Here is a 23,888-nt window from a genome sequence, read left to right as displayed (position 1 = left end):
CAAATAAGGCAAGCTGTACAAACTGAGTTGGAACCAACAATATTAACATTATTAAAATCAATTGTAAAAAATAAACATCAAATCAAAATCACTCAAACTCTAATTTGATAGGCTCATAAAGTCTCCGAAATTTCAAAATATTGGAGAAACATACATCAAATATCGTATTTAATATTAGATAACTAACATAGAACAATCAAATGAAACTAGCTTAGAAAGAGAACTACTTGGTTTATTAATAAATACATGGACCCAAAATAACAAATCGTTTTCTTCATGCATACATTCAGCAAATGATGTCGAATCATTACATTTTTCACATAAAAGAAACCACTGTATAACTATAAACCCACTCTAGGAAAGCTTCTCCCTTGTATCTCTATCTCTCAATATATCTCCATTATCTTTCATTTTAAGTAGTCTTTCAACTCTATCTATAAACCTGAAGAGAGGAAGGAAGCTAGCTGAATCCTGACAGCCTAATCCCAATGGCTAAAACCTGTATCTCAAACTGCATCAATGACACCAGAGTCCCTCTCCCAGTCAGGCCAACCTACGTGAACCTCTATAAGTGGCCGGAATCTGATGCTGAGTTTGTAAGATCACTGAGCTCTGACTGGCGCAGTAATGGAGGTCGTGCACACCCCACGGTTGTTGATAGCATTTCATGCAGGCAAATATACCTGAGGAGCTACACGTTTCATAGGAACAACCAAACCGAGACTGAAAACACAAAATGTTTTGGCAGATCCTCAGTTAATAAGAAGGAAAAGGCCGGAAAGATCAGTCCTAGAAGAAAAAACAAGTCCGAAACTGTGGCCAAAAAGAAGTGTACGGCTCTCAGAAGGGCCAAAGAGGTCTCTTGTGCCGCCCTTTTGGCCATGTTTCGGAGGCTGTTGGCCTGCACATCCAAGGTTGATGTGGCTGATCATCATGGAGATTGAACATTTCTTTTTCCTTTTTTAATCAATTTCGGCTTTCAGTGCTTCCTCTTTTTTTTTTTTTTCAGTTTTTAAATAACTTTCTAATAGTATTAAGTTGTTATTTATTTGATGCCTTTTTGCTCTTCCTATCTATGTTATTTTTGTTTGTTAATGGCTTTTGCTGATATCATGATATGTTAATGGTTAAAGTGCGAAAAGCATTATCAGGAAATGGTTTAAAATTTAAGCAAATGTATTTGGTTGATGATGATCGGTATCATATGTAAAATGCATCCGTCTTGTAAAATCTTTCAGCTATTCAAAGTTATATGTCTAATGCATATATTCATATCCAACATTCAACTTCAAATCCAAGTATTGTATTTTCTTATGATCAAGTGAACAGGCCTTGCCAGGTTGAGTCACCTAGGAATTATGATTCAATGGCTGCTACAACATTCTTTATAGAAATCAAAGTCTACAGGAGAAATTAACTATATATTCGATTTTTTTAATATATATACGGGTTATTATTTATTAATTAAAATTTATGGGTTCCAAGTCATTCATGTATGTAACAATAAAAATTAAGAATATATAAGCCTTGTTGGTCCATGAACTATGACATGGAATCAGATTACTCGAGGCTAAAAGTCTTTAGTCTAAGGTCAAAGAAAATCACAATTACTAATTCTTAAAGAGTAAAGCAAATTTGTGACGTAGTAAATAGAAATGATGGTGGCATGGTGGCTATAGTGATGGTGGAGGTGGGTGTGACAATTGGGGCCGGCTGAATGCTCAAACACTTTTAACTCTTATTTTTTTAATGTTTTACAGAGTTGGTATTCATTACCAGTAGATAAATTTATATATTTTCAGTGAATCATGTAATTATAATAAATTTATACAAGAATAATGTATTAAATATAATTTTTTTTATATTTTCTATTGACTCTTTCATGTCTTGAAAGGGATGGGGAAGGTCAGCACCAGTTGAGAAATATTATGAGCAGAAGAAGTAATCCAAAAGAAAAGAAGCAAAAAGAGGATTTGAGACTCAATCATAGTATAAGCAATCATGAAGAAGATAATGTATTTTTAGTGTAAAACAGATCAAAAGAGAGAATGTAACTTACAATGCAAGTTTTCTTGGATTAATCGACCATGGAATTTTATATTTTCTTAATCCTGTTTATTTTGTACTAGTTATTTGGAATATACTAAATCATAACTTTGGGTTGTTATAGTAATTAGTTAACCAATCTGAATTTTCATTTCATTCCATATTTATGTTCAATATATATATTTAAAATATGATGTTTTTAAATATATAAAATTTCAATATACACATATTTTGAACCTTAATAGGATTAGTGTTTAATGTGAAGAGTTGTAAGACTAAAGTAGATAAACAATTGGTATATAATAATCTAATTAAATGCATAAATAATAGATTAGTTATCACTTACCAATAATTCTCCTTGTATTACCCGAGTGTTTAGCCTTCCTTTTATTTTACCTTTTGTCACTCTCACTCTTGTGGGACATACAACAGAAATAAATGCCAGTAACTACCATGATGATTCTGGGAAAAAAAATATTTACCATGATGACATTGACATAATTGCAATTTCTTATGGTGATAATAATGGGATAGTAGGTAAACTGTTTGAGGTACAATGTTCTGAAATCTGAGTTTCTAAACCTTTTAAAATAAGAAAATAATGAACTGCAAAAAGAAAAAGACTATGCAATATTTACATCACTAATAACACCATGTTTCTTCTGGAACAAAAGAGAAAGGAAGTGTATGATATTATCAAATATTTACTTAGGTGCCAACTCATTTACTGTCCGATCATGAACATCATTATAGTACTGGTGTTTTTGTTTTCCTTAATTTTGTCAATCGAAAACATAATTAACATTACTGATTTGTCTTGAGGCTCCTGGAATGTTCATGGATACTTCTTTTCAATTTTATAAGAAATAATTGGTAAGCAATAAATATGTTGCCATTGACCCTTTGATGAATCTTTTATCTACAAGTGAGGTGGTTACCTTGTATGCTATGGTTCAAGATATTCGAATATGAATGTGAATATGATTCTTCAAATATTCCAGTCGGAGTTACCTACAAGGTACCTGTAGAAGCTTTGAAACTAGTCTTGTTTTAAGCAGGCTTACATCATGAAATTGCTCGTTTCCAGCCTATTCTAGTCCCAAGATTGGGCTGGATCCACAAAAATTTAAGACAAATTGGTGCATGCATGTGCATTCATGCTCCCCCCATCATTTGTTGCTGTTGATGCTACTGCAGCCTGCTCTCTAATGGGTAATGGATTAAAGAGTGCTTTGAGAAATTAATTATTCTCGAGTGATGGTTATAGCAAATATACTAACTGGCCCGTTTATTGCCAACAGACTTTTATTTTGTTCTAATAATGTTTTTGAGTGCTTTTTATGATTATAATCTCTTCCAATATGAGAAATTCAAGGGTGATAGAGATTCATAAACAAATGAAGCATGGACTCAATGATTCACTCGCTGATTTACATCAATGCTGGAAGGAAAAAACGTAGGATGCTTCAAGCTAAAATCATGCATTGTCTCTTAACAGGCCATCAACCAGGAAGAACAGTTTTATCTCATGTGTTCATGTTGATGCAGAAAGATAAAAGTAATAAATTATACCAGAACTGTGGAGAATGGAATAAGAACAAGAAAACGACCAATCACTGTCGACCGATTAAAGTAAGATGTGCACCTAATAGCAAATCCGAAACAAACAAGCAACGAGAACATTCTTAAAGCTCTCATTAAGATCCCCAACCCTGCTGTACATGAAAGAGTTCACAAAATACACGTCCACTTTAGAACAAAGCTTATGCCTGGTTTGTTTGATGACTAACCAAAGAGACCACATTATGGTGTATAGGATGACGAACCATTCCACCGAGCTTAGGTGGACCGGAGAAAACCATGTAATCTTTGGCCCATAACATATAATTCACCTGCCTTCAGACTTCACCAGCTGTGAGAACACTTTACTCATTGAAGCACCTGAGAGGTCATCCACACTTGACAACACAAACTGTGCAGAAGAAACTGTTGGATCAAGCTGACTGAAATTGTTAATTTGTGGAGAAAGTTCACCGATCATGTTCGTACTGTTCTCTTCGGGATCGCCCTGAACAGCCTCCTGAAGTTGAAGAGCATACTCCAGATTCCATAAAACATCCCCCATGGAAGGCCTGTCAACACCGAAATCAGCTAAGCATTTCTCGGCAGTTTCTCCAAACTTCCTAAGAGAATCAGGCCTGATCTTTCCTTTGAGATTAGAATCAATTATTTGCACCAACTGTCCTCTTTTCTGCCATTTCATTGCCCATTCAGCTAGATTTACCATTTCCCTTGGAAGAGTAGGATCTATTACTGGTCTTGCACAAAGAACTTCAAACAAAACCACTCCAAATGAATATACATCAGATTTTTCTGTCAGTTGTTGCCTTCTGAAATATTCTGGATCAAGGTATCCAAAACTTCCTTTCACGGCTGTACTGACATGGGTCTGATCAATTTCAGGTCCTGTCTTTGACAGCCCGAAATCCGCAACCTTGGCCATGAGATTCTCATCAAGTAAGATATTCGCGGACTTCACATCACGATGAATAACTGCTTTCGCATAGCCTGTGTGAAGGTAATGGAGTCCTCTAGCTGCTCCAATGCATATTTCAAGCCTTTGTTTCCAACTTAAACTTGGATGGCCCGAACCATAGAGATGACTCTTGAGTGTACCATTCTCCATATATTCATAAATCAAGATCATCTCATTCTTTTCATCACAATAACCAATTAAAGAAACTAAATGGCGGTGACGGAACTGGGATAGCATCTCAATTTCAGTCTGGAACTCAGCAAGTCCTTGTTGGGACCGGGGATTTCCCCTTTTAACTGCAACTTTTGTACCGTCATTCAGTTCTCCCTTGTATACCTTACCGAAACCGCCAATCCCAATGACCAAACTTTCATCAAAATTATTGGTGGCTTCTTGAACAGCCAGAAAAGGAATGTGATAGCCAGTATTCGAATTGAGACTAGCAGTTGTTCCTTTGGAGTATTTGCTCCCTATAGTGTGGGAAGTTCCTCCATTAGTTGAAAAAGGAATCCATGTCTTCGATTGCCTCCGGTGTGCCACACGTCTTCTTTTTCTACAAAACATAAATAGAAGTCCTGCCAACAGCAGTCCAAAAGCCACCCCAACACTGGCACCCACTATGGCACCAACTTTCTTCTTTGAACTTGAACCAGAAGTATTGGCAGTTCCCAAGCCAGTAAGGCTGCCATCAGAATTGTTCAATTTCATGATTTCAAGCCCATTTAGTATGGCATCAGGGTAAGCACCACGTAAATTTGATGGACCGATGCTTACTCGAAGCTTGTTCATGGTAGCTGAGTCTGTAACAAAATCCATATAATATGCAGCAGCCAAAACATTACCCAAATAAGCACTCAGATCAAGGTCCCTCACAACCATTGAGGAGTCGATGAAAACATTGAAATAGAGCTGGTTAAGAGAAGTGCTGACAATATCACAAAAATGAAACCTAACTAGATGCTGAAAACCGGGATCCACATCGAATTCCCAGGTCACATTGAAGTTGCTATTGGGGTCACCTAAGGAGTTCATCTTGGTGCAGCTACCATAAACAGAAACTGGAGCAATCTCTGGTGTTGATCCACCATCAAAATACTTGACAGCTCTAGTATTTGATACAGTTGATGCAAGATTCTTTTCTATAAGGAAACTCTGATCAGGCACCCATATTCGATGAAGGGTATCGTTCTTGAAGGACACCATAGGTCCCCCCATATTCACCCTAGCAACCGTCTCCAGTGCCTGCCACATCAAGCCTTGGAATCCCACTGATGATTTAACAGTACGGGCGTGGTCTGGAATGAGCTGATCAGGAACTGAAACAACTTCCAGGGCATTTATAAAAGCAAATGAATTCTCTGAAGGAGTGAATATGATGGCAAGGCTATCGGTGGTGATATTAACAGAGAATTCTTTGACAAGATGAGCTCCAACACTGAAACTGCTGAGAAGGACATGGTTTTCAGTGGAAACATCGAACTTTGCCGAACTCATATTGTAAGTAGCATAAACAAATGGACTGAAATAAAGGCGAATCCAGAGTCTCCCCCGTTGGCTGATTGGAAATGTATACTTAGAAACACCGGTAAAGATTCTAGCTGTTTGATAGAGCCGTGAAACGGCAGAAGAGATGATTGATTTCGAAGTGTTCCCAACAACACGTTGTGGTGTAGAAAGGAGTTTAGAGGCTAAGTCATCAGCCATGAAAACTCGACCACCCACTGTACTATTAGCTAGTGATCCACAATCAATAAGGTAGTTGTCTGCTGGTGTAAACCCTCTAGCAAAGCATTGAAAACATAAGACTGAAGAAACCCAGATGAGCAATTCAATTATCTTACAACCCATCTTTTCAAATCCTAGCAAGTAACAGTAACACCAAAGCTTTGAATCTTAACAGGAACTGAAATCCTGGATTCTTACATAAACTACAAATGGATTAATAGCAAACAATAATAGAAATTAAAGAAACAACAACTAAGAGATCTGAATTAAAGACAAAAGCTGGAACAAAGAAACAGAGAGAGAACCGAATCAAAGAGATGAAAAGATGAAACCTTTGAATTTTAGATGAACCAGACTCAAAAAATCAAATCTTCTATGCAGCCGTAATGGAAATTTGGCAGAGTTTTCGTTGCAATTTCCAATGCAGATAGAGCAGGGTGCATACATAAGCGGGTTTAACTTTAAACTAGATTACAACGTCTCCCACTTAATTGTTTCTATTTTTTTTTTCCCCATTTTGGTTCATATTCTTAAATAAACAGAACACAAAGAGGCTAAAGGTGGTGTAACAAAAATACGAATAAGCAGAACAAATAATAAGAAAAACACTGTTTAAATGTCTAATTTCTGGTTTGGTAAATCAACGATAGATGTAAAGTGAATACAATAAAAACAAAACAATAACATGCAGAAGAGATAAGAGCAACTTTAAAGTTAGGAAATTTATGGAGAGAGAGGCGTCTTTATGGGTTTTAATGACGGTGGGTAGAAAACAGAGTTTTAAGTTTTCTAGTAACATAAAGGTTATTTACTCTCCATCCTGCTAGTTGGGGGTGGTTTTGCGCGGTGACTGGGGAAAAGCAAATGCCTTCCTCTATAAACTTTAAAGTCTTTTTAAGTTTTAATGGATTGATGTCAATCTCTTTCCTTTTGTTTAATAATTGATATCAAATTTCAATAAATAAATTGAAACTGAAAATTATAAGAAATGAAATAAAACGTTTTGTGGGAGGGTTATGTAGCTAGGTAAAAATTTATTTTAGTTGTTAATTGAGACGATTATTGAAAATTTGAAAATTAATTTTCGATTTTATTAAAAAAAGAGAGTCGTCACTAATCTTTTTTTCTAGATGTGATCGGAAATTTAATAAATCTTCTTTTTAGAAAAAAATATTTTTGAGTAAAAAAAAAGGCCGAGTTTAGGTCTACGTCAAAATCTAGAAAAAAATAGGGTTCGGAAGTCAGTTACGCACGAGGAAGGTATTGGCACCCTCGCGACGCCCAAAATTGGTATCCCTTTAAACACGCGTTGTCTTTAATTTAAAAAAAAATGAATTCAATTTAATATTTAATCATGATCCTATTGAAACACGAGAATTTGAAAACACGAAAATTTTGAAACTTGAAAATATTTTTTTAAAACCCGAGAGATTGTGAAAACACAAAAATTCTTGAAAACCTGAGAATCTTTGAAACCCGAGAAATTAAAAAAAAACGAAAATTTTTGAAAACATGAAAATTTTTGAAACCCGAATTTTTTTTATAAAAAAACACAAAAAATTTACAACACTAGAATTTTGACAAATTACATATCCTCATCTACATTTTGAAAATAAAATTTGATCACTTACCAATAATCACAAAAATAATTATCCTATTTCAAAACACGAGAATTTTTAAATTTTTCGATTTTTTTTAAAAGGACGTCCCATTTTAACACGAGCCAATGATGTTCACCCAACATAGCGATGAAATCAAAGACTTAATGTTAAATCGACACGTTCCCTTATTTATTGAAATTAATTAAAAGAAAATAAAAATATTTCTAAAATAAAAAAAAACTAATAATAACGTTGCAATAATATGTGATCTAAAATATATATTAAATCGGAATGGGTAAATAATAATAAAAAGGGTAAGAATATACCGAAGCCCAATGTTATGGGTTACTGAAATTAATCTCTTTTCTCCTCGGGTTGCTGAAATGGGCCTTTGTTGGTGATTGTCACTAGATCAGATTGCCGCAAATAGGGTCGGGTTGACCCAGCTATTTTAAAATTTATTTTCATCTTTTTTAGACTAAATTTTTGCTTGGCCCACATAAAATTTACATAAAGACAAAAGATTCAAATCATTTCAGCCTATTACAAAATAATCTCAGCCCAACTTACTTAATATTTCAAACCAAACTAAACCCAACTCACTAATTTAAAAATAATAATAATACAAACCAACCCAACTCACTAACTTAAGAAACCCAACACAACCAACTCAACCCACTAACTTAACATATCACCCAACCCACTAATTAACCTAAACCAAATTTAACCCATCAAATCTAACATAAACCAAGCCATTAACTAAAATATTTCTTTTTTTCAATACTAAACCCCTAAACAAACAAGTTTCCAAAGAACAAACAAAGAAAGAAAAGAGATCCAAGCTTCAAGCGGTAGAACCCTTCTCCTTCTACTGCACGCCGCCACCAATGACCATCGTAATGCGCGCGTGAAATCAAGCTACAGGTAATTGAGGTTTGGATTTCGGGGTGGCTGATAATCGATTGGCTCTGCTATTTGGAATGGGTTTCGGTTTGAGAGCTTGGTTGTTGTGTTAATGGTGGTTGGTTCTTGGTTGCTTGGTTGCTTGCCGGATATTGGAGTTTTTTTTTTTACTTAGATTGCGGAATGTTCCTTTTTTGTTTTTTTGCTGGAGAATTTCTTTTGCTTTTTTTGCTCTTCACCGAATATCAAATGGGGGAATCCTCCTCCTCCTTCTTTTTGCCGAAAAAAAAAGCTCTCTTTTATGGTGTGGTTTTTTCTTTTTTTATTTCTACCATTTTGCTTGTTTCCCATGCTATTTGCAGGTAGTGGGTGAAGAAGGAGCAACCACCCATACTGGTGGCCTGAAAATCCGGGGAGTGGGTGCCCCAAATCACGTAATCTGTCAGAAGGACCAAATCACAAGTGCAGCAAAACTTCTAGAGCCAAAGTGTAATTTTTAGAAAATTTAAGGTTAAAATGCAATTTAAGGAAAGTTTAGGGGTCGAATTGAAATTTAAAGAAATTTTAGGGTTAAAATGAAATTTAAGAAAAGTTCAAGGGTTAAAATGTAATTTTTTTATTTTTCAATTTTTTTTTTGAAAATTTGAAAATTAAACACAAACTCTAGTCGGACAAAAATTTAGTGCTTACGGCTGCCTCTTTGTTTCATGACATGATGCACAAAGAAATAGAAGTCTACGTCGATGATATGATCACCAAATCTAAAGGGGAAAGAAAGCATGTTGGGAACCTCAGGAAGTTGTTCGAAAGACTGAGAAAGTTCCAGCTGAAGCTTAATCCAGCCAAGTGTACGTTTGGGGCTACCTCGGAAAAATTGCTAGGCTTCATCGTCAGCGAGAGAGCCATTGAAGTTGATCCAGATAAGATAAAAGCCATACAAGAACTACCACATCCGCGCACGCAAAAAGAAGTCAGAGGATTTTTAGGAAGGTTGAACTACATTGCTCGATTCATTGCTCAACTTACCAACCAGTGTGACCCAATTTTTTGACTCCTTCGAAAGCATAATCCAGGAGAATGGAACGAGGAGTGACAAATGGCTTTTGACAAGATAAAACAATACTTATCTAGTCCCCCGGTGTTAGTACCGCCAACTCCGGGAAGACCGTTAATATTGTATCTAACTGTGTTCGAAAATTCAATGGGTTACATACTAGGGCAACATGATGAGTCGGGGAAAAGAGAAAAGGCGATTTACTATCTCAGCAAAAAGTTCACAGAGTATGAGGCAAAGTATTCGTCAATTGAAAAATTTTGTTGCGCTTTGGTTTGGTTAGTTCGGAGGCTCAGACAATATATGTTATATCATACGACATGGTTAATTTCAAAGTTGAACCCAATAAAGTAAATGATGGAATCATCTGCACTCTCAGGAAGAATGACATGATGGCAAATCCTACTGTCAGAGTACGACATCATCTATGTGAGCCAAAAGTCGATAAAAGGGAGCGCAATAGCGACTTCTTAGCAACTCAAACAACGGAGGAATACGAGCCATTGAGATTTGACTTCCCAGACGAAGACTTGATGTGCATTACAGAAAAAGAATGTGAGTCATCAAAAGACAAGTTATGGAAGATGAGCTTTGATGGTGCGTCAAATGCATTGGGGCATGGGATTGGAGCAGTCTTGGTATCACCAGAAGGGAACCATTATCCGCTAACTGCCAGGCTGAATTTCTTCTGTACCAATAACATAGTCCGGCTTGTATCATGGGACTCCGTGCAGCCATTGAACGAAATGTCAAAATCCTATTGGTGATTTACCAAATCTACGGAGATTGGGAATGGGAGATCCAAAATTAGTTAAATATAGCAATCTAGTGGGGGAATTGGTTAAAGAATTCAAAGAAGTGACATTTAATTACTTCCCACGAGAAGAAAACCAATTGGCTAATGCCCTAGCCACTTTGGCTTCAATGTTCAAAGCAAACAAAGAAACGAAAATAATGCCTCTCCAAATGAGCATATATGAGGTCCCTGCACATTGTTGTAGCATTGAAAAAGAGACAGATGGATGACCTTGATTCCTTGATATCTTAGAATACGTCAAAAATCAAAGGTATCCCGAACAAGCAAATGAGAACGAAAAAAGAACAATCAGAAGAATGTCGGCGGGATTTGTTCTTGATGGGGATATCTTGTACAAAAGAAGAAAGGATCAAGTGCTCCTAAGATGCGTGGATGCTGTTGAAGCCAGAAAAATACTTGAAGATGTCCATGAAGAAATTTGTGGAACGCATGCTAATGGTTTCACTATGGCTAGACAGATTATGAGAGTCGGTTATTACTGCTAATGATGAAAAGCGACTATATTAGTTATGCACGAAAGTGCCACAAATGTCAGATTTACGGCGATAAAATTCATGCAGCCCTTTTGCCCCTTCATGTCATGACTTCTCTGTGGCCTTTTTCTATGTGGGGCATGGATGTCATAAGGCTGATTTCCCCAAAAGCTTCTAGTGGACACCGGTTCATTTTTATGGTTATAGATTACTTCACAAAATGGATAGAAGCTGCTTCATTTGCTATTGTGACGAAGATTGCAGTTTGTAGGTTCTTGAAAAAGGAAATCATATGTCGATATGGTTTGCCTGAAAGAATCATTTCGGATAACACCTTGAACCTGAACAACAAGATGATGAAGGAAGTGTGTGAGCAATTTCAAATAAAGCATCATAACTCCTCACCCTATCGCCCGAAAATGAGCGGAGCTATGGAAGCGGCCAACAAAAATATTAAGAGGATTATTGGGAAAATGACCGAGACATATAAAGACTGGCACGAAAAGCTACCATTTGCTTTGTATGCATATCGCACATCTGTGCGGACATCTACGAGGGCAACTCCTTTTTCTCTGGTCTACGAAAGGGAAGCTGTGCTGCCCATCAAAGTTGAGATCCCCTCTCTACGAGTGTTAATGGAGTCGGAACTAGAGGAATCAGAATAGGTTCGAACTCGATACGACCAACTAAATCTTATCGAGGAAAAACGCTTGAAGGCAATCTGTTATGGATAGATGTACCAAAAGAGAATGATCGCGGCCCATGACAAGAAGGTACGACCAAGAGAATTTCGCGAGGGAGAACTTGTACTGAGAAAAATTCCCCCAATACAAAAAGACTTTCGAGGAAAATGGGTACCAAATTGGGAGGGACCATACGTCGTAAAGAAGGCCTTCTCAGGTGGAGCTTTGATTCTCACTAAGATGGATGGGAAGGAATTACCTAATCCAGTGAACTCAGATGCTATGAAGAAATATTATGCCTAAAAAAAAAGGATCAAGATGAAAACTCGAAAAGGGTGTCTTGATAAACAAAAGGGTTAAGATGAAAACCCGAAAAGGGCGTCCCAATAAAACAGATTTGGGTTTGAACAGTGAGTCCAACAGTGAGACTACAGTATTTGAAGCATTTTCAGAAGCTCGAAATCTTCTACACAAGAAGCTATGCTCGAAAAGATTCTTGATTAAGAAATGTGGAAGAGTTCATGCATTGAATATCTAGAGCATTTATAGCCACTAAATACGATCCCCTTTCTCTTTATAACGCTTTTAACTTTTCTTCGTCAACTTTCTTTATATGTTACTTTTGAAATAAATAAATGTGAGGTATCCCTTTTGTACCTACTTTACCATTTTCATGCATCTTAGTGTGTGGTTTAAATAATAAATAGTAGAATGACATACTCTAAACAAAAGAAATGTTGAGCATTACCCAGATGAGAATTTGATAAGTACGAGGCCTCAAAGCAAAGACAAAGTTCAACAGGGGGCAAAAGAGTGATATCTGAAAAACACAGATTACTCGTAAAGCTGGAGGACGGGTACAAAGCCTGAAGAGAAAGTCAAGAATCAAAGCAATGAATGCAGATCATCACAAGAATCGTGACAAAAAGAGATATATGACAAACAAGTCTAAGGCGCATAGCATAATCATGTAGGCATACAGGCATTTAGGACAAGTATGTGCATATCATTATAACATCATGCATGACATATGCAGGTGCTCCAGCAGAGCGAGAGGTTTTGATGATATTTATACTAGATCAAGGAAAAAGACACCTGAAGTTCCACCAGATGATATGTTTTGGTATCCTGATATTTTTATTTCTGTTTTTCAAAAATAAACTCATATTGCGAGAGGTGAGTTGAGCCTCGGGTCACACGCTGAGGTATTTTTAACTTCTGTTTTTCAAAAAAAAATCAACTCATATTGCGAGAGGTGAGTTGAGCCATGGGTTACACGCCGAGGTACTTTTCAATTTCTGTCTTTCAAAAAAATCAACTCATATTGCGAGAGGTGAGTTGATGCTCGGGTCACACGCTGAGGTACTTTTTAATTTTTGTCTTTCAAAAAAATCAACTCATATTGCGAGAGGTGAGTTGAGGCTCAAGTCACACGCTGAGGTATTTTCAATTTCCGTTTTTCAAAAAAAAAAATCAACTCATATTACGAGAGGTGAGTTAAGCCTCAGGTCACATGCTAAGGTATTTTCAATTTTTTGCTTTTTCAAAGATCAACTCATAATCCGAGAGGTGAGTTGAACTTCGGGTCGCATCCCGAGCTATTTTCAATTTTTTTTTCAATAAAGAATAAAGATTGGACAATCGAACAAAATTTAGTGCTTTTAAGTCTTTGCACTATCCCTGTTTCACAACGATGAGTAAAGAGGGGCAGCTGTAATCACTAAATTTTTGTCCGACTAGAGTTTGTGTTTAATTTTCAAAATTTCAAAAAAAATAAAATAAAAATAAAAAAATTTTAAAAAATAAAAAATTGCATTTTGACCCTTAAACTTTTCTTAAATTTCATTTTAACCCCTAAACTTTCTTTAAATTTCATTTTAACCCCTAAGCTTTCCTTAAATTACATTTTGACCCTAAATTTTTTGAAAATTACACTTTGGCCCCAGAAGTTTTGCTGCATTTGTAATTTGGTCCTTCTAACAGCTTATGTAATTTGAGGCACCCACTCCCCGAATTTTCAGGCCACCAGCATGGGTGGCTGCTCCTTCTTCACCCACTACCTGCAAATAGCATGAGAAACATGCAAAATGATAGAAATAAAAAAGAAAAAACCACACCATAAAAGAGAGGTTTTTTCGGCAAAAAGAAGGAGGAGGAGGATTCCCCCATTTGATATTCGATGAAGAGCAAAAAAAGAAAAAAATTCTCCAGCAAAAAAACAAAAAAGGAACATTCTGCAATCTAAGTAAAAAAAACTTTAATATCCGGCAAGCAACCAAGAGCCAACCACTATTAACACAACAACCAAGCTCCCAAACCGAAACCCACTCCAAATAGCCGAGCCAATCGATTATCAACCACCCCGAAATAAAAACCTCAACTACCTGTAGCTTGATTTCACGCGGCGCACATGATGGCTGTTAGTGGCGCGCACGGTGGAAGGAGAAGGAGGGTTCGGCGGCTTGAAGCTTGGATCTCTTCTTTCTTTCTTTGTTTGCTGCTGGAAACTTGTTTGTTTGGGGGGTTTAGTATTGAAAAAAGAAAATATTTTAGTTAATGGGTTGGTTTATGTTAGATTTGATGGGTTAAATTTGGTTTGGGTTAATTAGTGGGTTGGGTGATATGTTAAGTTAGTGGGTTGGGTTGGCTGTGTTGGGTTTCTTAAGTTAGTGAGTTGGGTTGGTTTGTATTTTTTTTTTAAATTAGTGAGTTGGGTTTAGTTTGGTTTGAAATATTAAGTTAGTTGGGTTGGGATTATTTTGTAATAGGCTGAAATGATTTGAATCTTTTGTAGCGTTCTTTAATCCGAACGGCATCACCTTATAACAAAATGTTCCCTACAGCGTTACGAAAGTAGTTTTCTCCATATCCTCAGGAGCCATCTTTATCTGATTATAACCCGAGAATCTATCCATGAACGAAAACAATGAATGTTTGGCTGTGTTATCCACCAATGTATCGATGTGTAGCAAGGAAAAATTATCTTTAGGACTTGCTCGATTCAGATCGCGATAATCCACACACATTTGTACCTTGCCGTCTTTCTTCGGTATTGGTACTATGTTAGCTACCCATTCTGGGTACTTGGAGACTTGTAGGAAGCCAGCGTCAAACTGTTTCTTGACTTCTTCTTTTATCTTTAACAGCATTTCAGGTCTCATTCGTCTTAGCTTCTGTTGAATGGGTTTGCATTCTGGTTTCAGTGGGAGTTTATGGACCACTACATCCTCTTTCAAACCTGGCATGTCCTGATACGACCATGCCAATACATCTTTGTACTCATGGAGCAAAGCGATTAAATCACGTCTGGTGTCATTTGAAATGGTGGTCCCAATTTTCACTTTTTGCCTCTTTTCTTCATTTCCCAAGTTTACCGTCTCGACAACTTCTTGATGAGGTAGAATTTGTTTATCTTCTTGTTCTACCATTCTTAGTAAGTTAGGAGACGAGACACAGTCTTCAGCGTTTTCCTCGGCTTCAAATTCTCCTAAACAAATAGCTTTCTTGAAGTTGATTTCAAGACTTGTAACGGGTTTGTTCATATCATTAATATCTGAGCACCTGAAAGTTGAATGGAAAAGAAAACTATAGAGGAGCATCAAAGTATTGGGACCAACAAGCATAATGTTATGGCATGATATGAGGTACATGTAAAGACAGGCCGTGAGAAGAGGAAAAATTATGAAGTTAATGAGAATGAAAAGACCATGACAAAATGCATCTCCATTAATGTCCATTTAAATGATAAAGAGCAAATCATAAGCTCTTACGAAAGAATCCCTACTATTACTTAGGGACACACAAAAAGAAGAGTGTTAACATTGAGCATTACTCTGGAAAAGACTTAAAAACTACAAGGAGATCCACAGCAGTCCAATTGTTCAAAACGAATCCAGGAGGACAAGGGCGTATCATTGAAACATCTTTAATTGTATCATTTCCTTTGTCAATGACATTTATACTGACATTGTGAAGACCCCTTTCAATTAATAACAGTGTGCTTCATGGATTATCTTGCCTGGGGTATATCATTCCTACAGATGTAAATGTTTTTGACAAATGAGGGTACGTTATGGGCTCCCATTCTAATTCTCGGCCTAAGGCTCTTGCAATCCGCCTTTCTTGATCTTTCTGCAACTGTTTTCTTCTTTGTCGCATATCCGGTTCGAACCCTAGACCGTATCGAGCCTTGTGGGGTATTGGTTTTAGCGCTCTAACTATCCCTTGCTGATATCTTCCCAAACCTTTCTTCGCTCGAGCTCCTTTTCCCACAGTCAGCTTAATTCCCATATTGGTATTTCTTGACAGCTTAGGCACGAGAATTTTATTTCCTTCAGCAACGAACGTAGCATTGATGAATTCGAAGGAACGGAAGGAACATTCTACTACATCCTTGTTTACTTTGAGGTATGGTGTATTAGCAGAGATAGATGGGACAATGTTTTCCTCACCCACAACAGCGACCAAAAGACTATCCATGATAAACTTTACTTTTTGATGGAGAGATGAAAGAACTGCCCCAGCAGAGTGGATCCAAGGTGTTCCTAAAAGGCAATTATACGAAGGCGTGATGTCCATGACCTGAAACTCGATGCCATATATACAGGGGCCCACTTCTAGAGGAATTTCGATTTTTCCCATGACTTCTCGTCTTGTCCCATCGAATGCCCTTACTGTAGAGTGACAAGGCCTCAGATAAGATATATCAATTGGAATTCTAGAAAGCGTGGCCAAAAGCATGACATTGAGTGCCGACCCATTATCAATGAGCACATTCGGTATTATATAACCCTTGTAACAGGTTGTGATATGCAATGCTTTTACGGAGCCTCTACCATTTGGCGGTATTTCGTCATCACTGAAAGAAATAAAATTATCCATGTTCAGGTTATTCACCCACCTATCAAGCTTTTCGACAAATATATTGTTTGCCACGTACGCTTGATTTAACACTTTCAGCAAAGCATTCTGATGTGGTTCTGAATTCAACAGTAGGGATAATACTGAGATTCTTGCCGGTTGTTTACTTAACTGTTCCACGATGTTATATTCACTATGCTTGATGAACTTCAAGAATTCATGTGCTTCCTCTTCATTCATAGGCCTTTTAACTTCTTGTTCAGAAGGAGTCTCAAGTTCAACATCGGCCTCATGCATCGGTGCCTTTCCTTTTTTATTTCGAGTCATTAGTCTTCTTCATTGGTTCGACCACTTTAGAATAACACCTCCCACTGCGGGTGAAGTGTCCTACTTCGCCAACATTTCCAGTCGTGATTTTGAATTTTTCACCTTCAGGTATGATAATGTTGACATCATATTTCCATAGTACTGTCTTGTTATCTTTGTAAGGGAAAGAAGATGGTACTTCAATTATCATCTTTGGTTTCACTTGCTCATTTTTTGCATCGTAATAAATCACCAATGGTCGACCGGCACTATAAGGGAAACCTGATGATTGATTATCAGAAGTGCATATTTCTCCTTCATCGGCCTCTTCTATTTTGTTAAAGATCTCAACTTCCTTGTTATCCATCATGTCTTGAAATAGTCTGAATCCTTCATAAGACAGGATGTCATGCCCCTCGATCCCATGAAAATCACAAAAACATTGACTATTTGTATTTTCTTCTTTGAAAATTCTGTTGGGATGACAGAACAGCCCCTTTTCAACCATTACCTCCCAAATCTTTCGCAGCGGTGTCTTTATTTCAGAAACACAATTTTTGGCACGCTACCTGTCTTCTTTTGTCACCATGCTCACGTTCCCTTCAGTATGGTTAGGGAGCGAATTTCCAGCCGTATTTCCAGCACCATTGAATCATAGAATGCCTGCATCAATAAGACCTTGAACCCTCCTTTTAAAGGCCAAACAATTTTCTGTAGAATACCCTTGGTTTCCAGTGTGGTACATGCAACTAGCATTAGGATCGTACCATTTTGGGTATGGAAGCTTCAGGGGTGCCATATAATGTGGGGATATTAATTGTTTTTCCAACAATTTTGGGTACAGCTCCCCGTATAACACGGGAATTGGGGTGAACTGGGGTTTTTCAAGATTGGATCTTGCCGGTCTTTGTTCATTTTTGGGTTGGCTTTGAGCAGGTATGGTATTTGGTGAGAACATGGCAAATGGTCTTTGGTTATCTGTGGCGTAAACGGTGTAAGGAGGAGGTGCTTGATACTAAAGGCTTTAGGAAGGATAATAAAAGTTTGGAGGTGGGCAATATCGAGGTCGTGGCTGGGTTGGGTAAAGATTAGAAGTGTGGTGGCTTTCAGTTCCCACCATATGGGCTTCTACCTCTTTTTTCTTTACAGGTGTTGCCCTTTTCGAGCTCTCGAAACCTTCCATACTTCCACTCTTGATGGTATTTTCTATAAGTTCCCCGGATATCACAATATCTGCGAAGTCTTTCAGGGCACTTCCTACCAACTTATCGTAAAACGGCACTTTCAAAGTGTTGATGAAGAGGACTGTTATTTCAGTTTTAGTCAATGGGGGTTCTACTTGAGCCGAGATATCCCTCCACCTTTGCGCGTATTACCTAAAATTCTCCGTCAGCTTCTTTTCCATCATCTACAGAGTTAGTCGATCAGGCACCATGTCGGATATATGCTTGTATTGTTCACAAAATGCTGATGCTAAGTCTTTCTATGATCGGATCCTTTCTCTACTGAGTTGATTATACCATCGAAGGGCTGATCCGATCAAGCTGTCTTGGAAACAGTGGATTAGCAATTTGTCCTTATTCACGTAACCAGTCATCTTCCGGTAAAACATGATAAGATGCGCTTTTGGACATCTCATTCCATCGTATTTTTCAAAATATGGTACTTTGAATTTCGGAGGGCACCAAACTGAGCTCTTTGGCACTCAATGCAGAGAAGGCTTCAGTACCTTCTATCGCTTTGAGTCTTTCTTCCAAACTCCTATACTTATCCTGAACATTATGATCATACGTTTTCAATCTGGCTATTTCTACCGGATCATCCAAATCTAGAACATTGGGATTAGCAGGATTAGCTCCGGGGTTCTATACGAAAATACCTTGCCCTAGATGAGCAGGGGGTACGGGTCGTAGCTCCAAGCTTGCAGGTTCTCCTCGAGGATGTTCTCTTTGTATTACATGTGGATGAGGTGGAGAGAATCCTAGGGGATAGAGCGGATCCTGATCATGATTAGTTCTTGGCTAAGGCTCCATAGTGTCAGGGCTCTGTGTAGGTCCATTTCCTTTAATCAGAGACGTCATCATTTCCATCATTTTGGCCATTTGATCCCTTTTCTCGAGTGATTCCTCTCAAGATCTTACCATTAAATCCCTTGTTTCTTATTACGACTTAGCCAACTGCTCTTGCAATTCTCTTTGGGTCATTTTCATCCTTTAAATTCTCTCATTGAACTCGGCTTCCATAACTCTAGCTTTTCAATGCGTTCTATAAGAATGACGTGATTCCAGACTTGTAGTGCTGCAACTGCGAATTATACGGTTTTTAGCCTCAGTGAATGATTATGGTGATATGTACATGCAATGAATGGATGAATGAATAAATGTCAAATGAATGTTAGTCATGAATAAATATGCAAGAATTTGGTGTTGATTTCAGAATAGCCCCATACTAGGCATTTCATTAATCAAAAGAGTCTATTACAAAACATTTTGCCATCTAATTTAGCAGTTACACAAGTTTCCTAGCCATATCGCCTTGTTTCTTCACTCGTTTTAAGAACTCCGATATGTTTGACATTTGGCTCGGTAGGAATTGGCAACTGAGAGCTTCGGCTTCATCTGATATTTGTACAATTTGCATAGCTGCCTTGCAAATTTCATTGATCAAACAGCCTAGATGCATTTCCTTTTCTTGGAGAGCTCTTTCGTAAGTGCGAGTGTCTCTGTCGTACTAATCATTCTTTTCTTCTAGAGCTTTTAGGAAAGTATCTAACTATTGCTGATGAGATTGCAGCATATTTTCTAGATCTCGTATTTTCTTTCTTAGCTCTTGACATTTGGACTGACTAGTCACAAATTCTGCAGACATAGTTTCATACTCAGCATTCTTCTTCCGTAACTCTATCATAGCACGTGCAGCTTTTTCCTCTTCTTTCTTTGCTTTCCCTTTCTAAAATTTCATCCCACCTTTGATGTTGCTTAATTTTTCCTTCCATTCTGCCGATGATTTTCCCAACCTACTGTTTTTTATAGTGCTTCTTAATTTCTTATTTTCTAAATGAAGATCCTTTAAATCGTTTCTTACGATCTCAGCCTCTCTTTGAACTTTCCTGGTTTTAAATTTTTCAATTTGAACATCGATCTTCAGCTGGTAGTTTTCCTCTTGAAGAGAACTGATATCTCGTAAAAGCTTAGCCTTTTCATGTTCAAATTCATGTCTTGCTATTTCCAGCTCGGACGACATTTCTTCTGAGAGAGGATTCTAGAAAGTATAATCTGTCGGCGAGATTTGTTGACTATTCACTCGTCGTTGTCTCTATATGTCATAATATTGAGTGATGGTATCAGCGTAGAGAGCTAACTCCATTAGGTGAATTTCCTTCTAAGACTTTGCAGTATCTCGGACTCTTTTCATGTAACCCTCACTTGTAAAGGCAAACTCAGACTGTGCCAATCCTCCGGTAGCAGGTATGAACTGTCGTGAAGCAAACTGTCTTTGAACCATTAATGGGGCATATCCAACTCCTCCTCATAATCCTAGTAAAGGCACCCAATCTTGGCTTTCACATTTGTATAACAGAACTGAAGGACGGATCCATGGTGCTCTCCAGGTTATCTTTTCGGTGCGAAGGTTTTGAAAAACTGAAACCCAGTGCTGTTCGGTGACATCCTTTAGCCAATCTTTCTCAAGATAAGCTTTCAATGGGGAAAATGTTTTTGAAAACATGTGGAAGGGTGTGCGCTCTACTTTCTAGAAATGGCTCAGAATCCAAACATTAAGTAACTACGCACATCCGATAAAACGTCCTTCCCCTTTTCTCCTACAACTGCTTAGAGATCTAAAAGTCTCAGCCAAGATAGTCAGGACGGGGTTGATCCCTTGACTTAACCTTTCGAAGAAATCCACTACTGCAACTTCTACATGCCCAAGAACCTTTGGGAAGACAATTAATCCATAAATGGCCAAAGCAAACAGATCCACTCTCTTCACAATATCTGGATGGTTTTGAACTAAATCTTGCAGAGAAAACCACGAAACACAACTAACTTCGTTCTTTTTCTTTATTTGTTTTTCAGCCCACATATCAGTCATTCCCGTCAACCTCACTAACTTTTTCTTAAAGGTCATTGGTTTGGGCTCTTTCACATATAACTTGTTGAATTATACATTGTCAATGCGAAGCAAGGCAGCATACTCTTCTATGGCCGGAGTCATATCTTCCTGATTGAAAGTGAAACATTGGTAAACTGGATCCCAGAATCAAACCATGGCTTGAATCAGTTGTTCGTCTACATTGACGGTGATCAAGTGAGCTATATCCCCGTACTTTTCGGTGAAGATGCCCCTAGTGTCTGAATCCCACTATTTCCAAATTCGAGTCAAATCTTCAAGGTTATTCTGAAGAGCATTTAAAGTTACTTGCTCGGGAAGATTGGAGATATATCCTTCAGTTAAATTGTCCCCTTTCGCTTTCTGAGTTTTCAAAGACCAGTCTCGAATCACGGCATTTTTCTTGGTCACTTGTGTAATTGACTTCTCCATCAAAAACCCGTTTTTGGCAACCAATCTCTAACCAACACCTTCCTAATCAAGATGACTATGATGCATGATGAAAAATAAAAATAAAGACAAACAACCTTGGTTAGTAATCACAATAAATATGAACCGAGAAAAACTATAGAAAATCTAACAAATTAAACTACCCGGTTCAATTCCTTTACATAAACAGTGTAAATGTAAAAGAAATGAAAGGCAAGAGAGGTTTCTCCTGTTTACTTATTTTGGTGACTATTAACGGACAGAGGTTTGGCATGGCTCTAATTAGGTGGCTCATATGGTTCACTACATGCGGTTTCGGTTCTAGACAGGTACTCGAATTGTTCGTACTGTCATCTGCTAAGATTAGTACAGAACCTCGGTCATTGCTCATCACAGGCTTATGAGTTCAATTCGAGGGATTACATTTACTTATGCCTATGCGGAAGGACAAGTTAACTCACAAAAGCATAAGTCATATGTAACCCAAAAGTATTCACTAGCCTGTGCGGAGGGACGAGTTAACTCACGAAGGCATAGCGTTTACTTCCATTTAAGCGGACAGAGCCCGGGTAGAGAGCTCATGTTATGCAAAAATGCAAGTGCACTGTGTGTGGGGAGAAACTCACAAACCTTTACGTTTTATTTAAAAACTAAACTAAAAAAAAACTAGAACCATAAAAACTTAGAGCTGAAAAACAACAAGATAAAACAAGTTAGAAGAATATTTATAACATGATGCAAATGCATGACTTTTCAAAAACAAAATTTAAGGATCACGACTAAATATTAATTTGAACAAGGAATTTTGAAAAATGTCCCCAGCAGAGTCGCCAGCTGTAGCTACATAAAAATTTGCTTTGGTCGTTAATTGAGGCGATTATTGAAAATTTGAAAACTAACTTTCGATTTTATTAAAAAAGGGAGTAGCTACCAATCTTTTTTTCTAGGTGTGATCGGACACCTAATAAATCTTCTTTTTAGAAAAAATTTATTTTTGAGTAAAAAAGAAGGCCGAGTTTAGGTCTACGTCAAAATCCAGAGAAAAATAGGGTTCAAAAATCGGTTACGCACGAGGAAGGTATTGGCACCCTCGCGACGCCCAAAATTGGTATCCCGTTAAACACGCGTTGTCTTTAATTTAAAAAAAAAAACAAATTCAATTTAATATTTAATCATGATCCGATTGAAACATAAGAATTTTGAAAACACAAAAATTTTGAAACTCGAAATTTTTTTTTTGAAACCCGAGAGATTTTGAAAACACAAAAATTCTTGAAAACCTGAGAATCTTTGAAACTCGAGAAATTTAAAAAAAACGAAAATTTTTGAAAACAGGAAAATTTTTGAAACTCGAATTTTTTTTTATAAAAAAACACGAAAAATTTTGGAAACACGAAAAGTTTACAACACTAGAATTTTGACAAATTACATAACTTCATCTACATTTTAAAAATAAAATTTGATCACTTACCAATAATCACAAAAATAAATATCCTACTTCAAAACACAAGAATTTTTAAGTTTTTTTGATTTTTTTTAAAGGGCGTCCCATTTTTAGCACGAGCCAATGATGTTCACCCAACATAGCGATGAAATCAACGACTTAATGTTAAATCGATACGTTGCCTTATTTATTGAAATTAATTAAAAGAAAATAAAAATATTTCTAAAATAAATAAAAAAAGAAAACTAATAATAACGTTGTAATAATATGTGACCTAAAATATATATTAAATTCGAAATGGGTAAATAATAATAAAAAGGGTAAGAATATACCGAAGCCCAATGTTATGGGTTATTGAAATTAATCTCTTTTTTCCTCGGGCTGCTGAAATGGGCCTTTGTTGGTGATTGTCACTAGATTAGATTGCCGCAAATAGGGTCGGGTTGACCCGACTATTTTAAAATTTATTTTCGTCTTTTTTAGACCAAATTTTTGCATGGCCCACATAAAATTCACATAAAGACAAAAGATTCAAATCATTTCAGCCTATTACAAAATAATCCCAGCCCAACTAACTTAATATTTCAAACCAAACTAAACCCAACTCACTAATTTTAAAAAAATAATATAAACCAACCTAACTCACTATCTTAAGAAACCCAACACAACCAACCCAACCCACTAACTTAACATATCACTCAACCCACTAATTAACCCAAACCAAATTTAACCCATCAAATCTAACATAAACCAACCCATTAACTAAAATATTTCTTTTTTTCAATACTAAACCCCCCAAACAAACAAGTTTCCAGCAGCAAACAAAGAAAGAAAGAAGAGATTCAAGCTTCAAGCCGCCGAACCCCCCTTCTGCTTCCACCGTACGCGCCACCAATAGCTA

General features: G+C 37.1%; 2 protein-coding genes across 3 annotated transcripts; one reads left to right on the top strand and one right to left on the bottom strand.

The window, feature by feature from the left end:
- The first annotated feature begins 295 nt into the window (after positions 1-295).
- Positions 296-1,230, top strand: LOC108485311 (uncharacterized). The gene has a single exon (XM_017789132.2). The coding sequence runs from the start codon at positions 489-491 to the stop codon at positions 942-944; it is 456 nt and encodes a 151-aa protein (XP_017644621.1). The 5' UTR covers positions 296-488; the 3' UTR covers positions 945-1,230.
- A 2,335-nt stretch (positions 1,231-3,565) lies between these two features.
- On the bottom strand, positions 3,566-7,176 carry LOC108453287 (receptor-like protein kinase HERK 1). 2 transcript variants are annotated; one of them, XM_053030650.1, is made up of 2 exons: positions 6,640-7,176; positions 3,566-6,362 (listed from the first exon to the last, which is right to left on the bottom strand). In XM_053030650.1, exon 2 carries the CDS (start codon positions 6,284-6,286, stop codon positions 3,935-3,937), a length of 2,352 nt encoding a protein of 783 aa, XP_052886610.1. In that variant the 5' UTR covers positions 6,287-6,362; positions 6,640-7,176; the 3' UTR covers positions 3,566-3,934. The 2 variants fall into 2 exon arrangements, with proteins under 2 accessions (XP_052886610.1, XP_017606794.1); XM_017751305.2 differs by having other exon boundaries at positions 3,566-7,176.
- Positions 7,177-23,888: the final 16,712 nt, after the last annotated feature.

The sequence above is a fragment of the Gossypium arboreum genome, chromosome 7, assembly GCF_025698485.1.
Source record: "Gossypium arboreum isolate Shixiya-1 chromosome 7, ASM2569848v2, whole genome shotgun sequence".
Lineage (NCBI taxonomy): Eukaryota > Viridiplantae > Streptophyta > Magnoliopsida > Malvales > Malvaceae > Gossypium > Gossypium arboreum.
The sequence above is the reverse complement of the archived record's forward strand: the minus strand, read 5'-3'. Positions and strand labels throughout refer to the sequence as shown.

Coding starts and splice junctions, on each gene's coding strand:
- LOC108453287 (XM_017751305.2), bottom strand. CDS start 6,430: ATGGGTTGTAAGATAATTGAATTGCTCATCTGGGTTTCTTCAGTCTTA.
- LOC108485311 (XM_017789132.2), top strand. CDS start 489: ATGGCTAAAACCTGTATCTCAAACTGCATCAATGACACCAGAGTCCCT.